Source organism: Marmota flaviventris, chromosome 1 (assembly GCF_047511675.1).
Source record: "Marmota flaviventris isolate mMarFla1 chromosome 1, mMarFla1.hap1, whole genome shotgun sequence".
NCBI lineage: Eukaryota > Metazoa > Chordata > Mammalia > Rodentia > Sciuridae > Marmota > Marmota flaviventris.
In genome coordinates, this window is record NC_092498.1 from 205808452 (window position 1) to 205813448 (window position 4997).

The 4997-nt window shown below is 57.1% G+C and overlaps 1 protein-coding gene and 1 non-coding gene across 2 annotated transcripts; both read right to left on the minus strand.

Annotated features, from left to right (window-relative positions):
• Positions 1–1487: 1487 nt before the first annotated feature.
• Rpl18a (ribosomal protein L18a) lies at positions 1488–4685 on the minus strand. Its single transcript, XM_027932466.2, has 5 exons — positions 4575–4685; positions 3148–3327; positions 2467–2596; positions 1764–1873; positions 1488–1632 (listed from the first exon to the last, which is right to left on the minus strand). The coding sequence occupies exons 1-5, from the start codon at positions 4590–4592 to the stop codon at positions 1540–1542; spliced, it is 531 nt and encodes a 176-aa protein (XP_027788267.2). The 5' UTR covers positions 4593–4685; the 3' UTR covers positions 1488–1539.
• On the minus strand, positions 1976–2108 carry LOC114090425 (small nucleolar RNA SNORA68). The gene has a single exon (XR_003582348.1). It is a non-coding gene; the product is annotated as a small nucleolar RNA SNORA68 (small nucleolar RNA).
• Positions 4686–4997: the final 312 nt, after the last annotated feature.

Below are 4997 nucleotides of genomic sequence, written 5' to 3' on the forward strand. Positions count from 1 at the left end.
TCAGCACCACATAAAATATTGTGTCTAACTTAGCACCCCTGGGCTCAAACCCAGTACCAAAGCTGCGGGATGGGGGTGGGGGAATGGGAAGAAACAGTAGAATGAATGGGACGTAACCTGCCTGTCCATGTGTGAATACACAGCCAGTGTACTCCACACAATGTACAACCACAGAATGGAGAACTCATGTATATATGATGTGTCAAAACGCACTCTACTGGGCCAGGGCCGTGGCTCAGTGGTAGAGCGCCTGCCTAGTAGTATGAGGCACTGGGTTCGATCCCCCCGTACCACATAAAAACAAATAAAGGTATTGTGTCCATGTATTATAAAAAACCAAACAAAACCAAAAACCCCCCACTGACATTTAAAAAGAATTAAAATAACCCCCCCAAACCCTGTCAACCCTATCCAGCAATTTATTAGCAACAGCACCCCACACGGTAAAGGGACATCCATTTCCCCCAAGACTTGCCTCAGAGAAAAGGTCCTGAGGTGGAGGAGCCAGCTGTTGAACAGGGACAGGGTGACCAATAGGCTTCTGCAGGGTCCCACCCCCAGACCTCTATTTCCTGTGACTCCATGGACACAGCTCAGCAGGCCCAACTCCTGGGCCTCTGCAGGCCCACTGTGGAGAGGAGTGGGGTGCTCTGGACACTGCAGATCTAGGGGTTGCCCTCTCAACCTGTGGGTCTCTGGGATATTAAGGTAGGCCCCGTAGCCTGTCCCCAGTGTTCACATGGTGGTCATTTTCCAACTACTGACAAAACAGTAAATGTCATGCTGACCTTCAGATGAAAATACTAGGCTCCAGAAAGCCAGGGCTGCCCAAGGTCACACGCCAGGGGAAGGAGGCTCCCCAAACCAAGTTCTTGGCTGAGCCTCTGCTCCATCTCTGCAGGCTTAGCTTTCTGCTGGTTGGGGGCTCAGCCAGGGTGGCGACCTCCAGGGTGGGATTAACTTGTGCCTGGTATTTTCCAGGCCTGAACTTGTTCCCTGGAGACAAGCACCTATGGGGAGACCTTAATCTCCTTAGGCAAGATTAGCGCTACCTCACCCAAGAGAGCAGGTCCCCAGGATGGCAAGCAGGTGCCCCCACGTGCCTGCAGAGAATCTGGGGAACTGCAAACCCAGTTAGTTCTAAGCCAGGGTCAGCCAAGAGGGTGAAACCTCAGGAGGTGGCAGGGAATGCTGCCCCACCACCTCAGAGGACTCTGGCCATGGGCAGGAGATAGACAGGGCTGAAGCCTGTGTCTCAAACAGAGTGGGGACAGATCCAGGGAACTATGACCTGCAGCTCACAGCCCTGGACTGGCTGAACAAGCAGGAGGGAGTTCAGGGGACTGGGGAGATGTGGGTTGGTTCGTTTGCATTGAGGACTTTAGTACGCAAGGCTCAGCTCAGTTGTCCCCCAGGGAGGTGACCCGGCTGGATTCCTCTCACTGCTCAGTCTTGAGTTCTGCAGAGCGTGCAAAAGAAAACACAGGTCTGAGCCTAAGAATCAAGTTTATTTGGGTAACGCCTGGGGGGGCCCTGAACCTAGAAGAAGGTGTTGGGCCTCTTGGTGGTGAAGCGTGGCTTGTGCTGGCGACGCAGGACCCGATGGGGCAGCGGGAACTTGATCTTGGAGTCCTGTGGGGAGAAAGTAGTGAGGGGATGGAAGCCTCTTACCTGCATCTTCTGGGGCTCACCCAGGTGTGACAAGCCCCCTGTGCGGGGCCCCCTAGGTGCAGCCTGCCCAGCAGGGCCCTTAGGGCACTCACGTGGAACTGCTTGACCGCCGGCCTCCGGCACTTGCTGGCCGCAATCTCCTCCACCTTCATGATCTGGATGGAGTGGGCCCGGGCACGGTGCCGGGCGCCCATGTCTCGGTCTGCACGGGGGGAAGGGGCAGTCAGCCAGGTAGTAGCCTGGGGGCTCCAACTGGGGGATGACTAGAGGTCACAGGCTCTGGCCCCAGCAGGCCTGGTCAAAGGAGTGTAGAACCTCCAAATTCACTTTGAGGGGCACAGCCACAGCCTCTCAAAGGCGACGAGATCCACTTGCTGTGCGCACCTCTGTTTAAACCACTGCTACGAGAAACAGCAATTCTTGGGTTGAGGTGCAGGTGGGAGGCACGGGGAATGGAGCCAGCCGCCAACAATGGACAGGGCCGGGCCAGTTCTTGGTGGGTCTGGAAAGACGTGGGGAGGACTCTCTAAACCGGGGAGGTTGGGCATGGGTATGATGAAAGATGGCGCATGATCCACACAGCCAGGGGTTCTTCCCTCTGAGCTAAGGTCCACCTGCTACCAGGGTCCAGACAAAAAAGCCCCCTGGGGCCTGAGCCCCTCCATCCGTCCTGCCCTGGAGTTCTGGTGTGCCCATGTCAATGGCCTGAGCACCTCTCTTTTGCTCTGAGAGTCAGATGGAACTGGAGATGCCTGTACTATTAGCCTGAGGTAGGCGGCGACACCAGCAACTCACAGCACTGGGTGACAGCGCCCGCGGTGGTCAGGTCGCGATATTCCCGGTACATATTGTGGGTGCCACTACGGGAGTCGTAGCGCAGCCAGATACCAAAGTTCTTCACCCGCAGTGGGGACTTCTCAAACACCTGCCAAGGCAAGGGGTGGTCAGCATGAGGTGCAAACGGCAAGCAGGCCTCCCCCGGGTCCTTAGTCCTGCCTCGGAAAGACAGCCCAACCCCCAGGGCCAGACTCTGAAGCAGCAGTTTCCAAGTCTTGCTCCTCTAGGCACCCTCAGGGGGCATACTAAGTAAGGGAAATACCCCCAAAACCCAGTGTAGAAAGGGTTCAGGCAGGGCTGCCTCCTAGCACATGGACACAGCTGTGGACAGTCCCCAATCTCCAAAGACAAGCAGGCCAAACTAGCCACTGCCTAATGTCCACTACAGTGCACCTGCCCAGTTACAGGACCTCTCCCTACTTCACAGACATGGCCTAAGAGTCTTCACCAAGGAGTCCCGCGACGCCAACTACCCTCCCCCCAGGGTCCCAGGCTATATAACTATGGATCTGCACAGGGAAGCCCATCCCACATCATGGCTCCAGGTCTCTGAAGACTGCTAAGCCTGTAGATATGCCCAGTGCCGGCTGGAAGGCGGAGATCCACTCCAGATCGAGTGCCGTCTCAGACTCTCCATACCTGCCCACAGTAGACAATTTCCCCTGAAGACTTCTTCATCTTCTTTAGCTGAGATACAAAATACCAGAAGCGGGACTTGGCAACAACGTGATTGGGTGCAAAGATTCGCATTCGGTAGAGAGGTGGGGTGTGGCATTTGGGGGTGAGAAGGCAGCGGCCCACCACCTTGTATTCTCGAAGCTGAAAGAAAATAGCAGTAAGGCCAGGCTAGCACCCAGAACCAAGCCTGGCAATAGCCAGATATAGGAAATGGACGCAGGGTTCTCCTAGGACCTCCAGCAGGAATTCAGATGTCGTGGATCATATTCCCACCCCGACCTTCAACCACAAACCAGAGCAGTGAGGATTCTGGGTGCATTTCAAAATTTCTGATGCGCATTTCAAACCTGCTGTCCCTCCCTTTCTTTTTACAAGTGGGAAAACTGAGACCTAGATTGGCAGCCTCCTTTCTCAAGCTTTCATCCCTAACTGCTCTGTGATCCCTGAGAGTCACTCTGCAGTTTAGCAATCATCCTCTTCTATCCTGGGGTCTTGAGATCCGGGACAACTCAGGAAAGAACCAGGACAAGAACCCGGGGCCCTCTGCAACTGTGGTTCCCTGCAGAACCTTTGTCTACAGGTGTAAAGGTGAGGATGTCTGCCAAGTCCACAAATGGCAACGCAGCCTTTACTGACATCAATGAAAAACAGCCACAACTTTCCAAGACTCTGCTCCTACTTTCTGCTCTGGGCAGATCCACTGGTCTTGTGACCACCCACCTAGGAAGGGAAAAATGGAGCTGGCCCACAACTGATCCAGGGAGGAAACTGAGGTTGGAGGTCTGTACCTCACCCGTTCTTTTTTCCCAGAGGCAGAGTCTTGCTAAATCGCCCAGGCTGACCTCGAACAGGCGATCCTCCCACCTCAGCCCTCCGAGCAGCTGGGACTGCAGGCGTGCGCCATCGCGCCGGGCTGGCCGTACGTTTTCCCTGGTGCACTACAGTGCCCCGACTCTGCCCGGCGCGTGCACAGTCCTAAGACCCGCGCTCCTAGTTTGCGCTCGATGTTTGCCATGTCTCCTCCCAGCCACGCCAGGGCAGAAGCGACTGCTATCCCCTACCAGGTTAACTTCGCAGACGGGCAAACTAATGCTCAGAGACTAGAGAAAAGGCCGCGACACAGCCCCCCACGCTGTGCGACGTGTCCCTTCCCCTGGGAAGCGGACTCGGCCTCCCTGGGCCCTTGCGCCGGCCCAGGCCACGCGCAGGCCTTCCCACGCGGCGCCCGCACGGCCGCCATGTTGGCAACACCTCGGGGCGTCGGGGCGCGGCCTAGGAGGACCCAGACAGGAGCACGCACCGCCGACTCGGCCTGCGCCACCGACCCGGGCCCCTGGTGCGTTCCACACCGCGTTCCGCAACCCCAGGCCACACAGCGCCCATCTTACCGTGCCCGAGGCCTTCATAGCGCTCTCTCTGCGATCGCCGCCACCCACAAAAGGAAGTTGCTTCCTTCGCGCAGCCGCTCACCATGAGTCCACGGCAGGAAGTCCCGCCCCCTAGAAGCTATGCGCTCATTGGCTTCTTGTCTCGGCGCTCAAAGAGGTCCGCTTCCTCATTGGCTTCGAATCCATCCACCAGTCCCAGCCCGGCCTCGCCTCACCGCGAGACTACATTTCCCAGGTGCAGCGAGCGTCACCTGTTCCGGGGCCGTGACCCAACGTCGGCGCCAGCGGCACTCGAATGGTCTCGTGTGGACTCCAGCTTTCCTTTCCCCACAGAGCCCAGAGGCAGCAGAGCCTACGAAGCACTCGTGGGGATTCTTCCAACCTGGCGCCTCTTCTCCCCGGAAGTGCGTTACGGAGGTCTTG

What these genes read in the sequence shown, in the direction of transcription:
- Rpl18a (XM_027932466.2), bottom strand. An exon ending in GGGCGCTGTCACCCAGTGCT is followed by an intron (nt 1,874 to 2,466) that starts GTGAGTTGCTGG and finishes CCCCCCGTGCAG; the next exon opens with ACCGAGACATGGGCGCCCGG. An exon ending in CGGCGGTCAAGCAGTTCCAC is followed by an intron (nt 1,633 to 1,763) that starts GTGAGTGCCCTA and finishes TTCTCCCCACAG; the next exon opens with GACTCCAAGATCAAGTTCCC.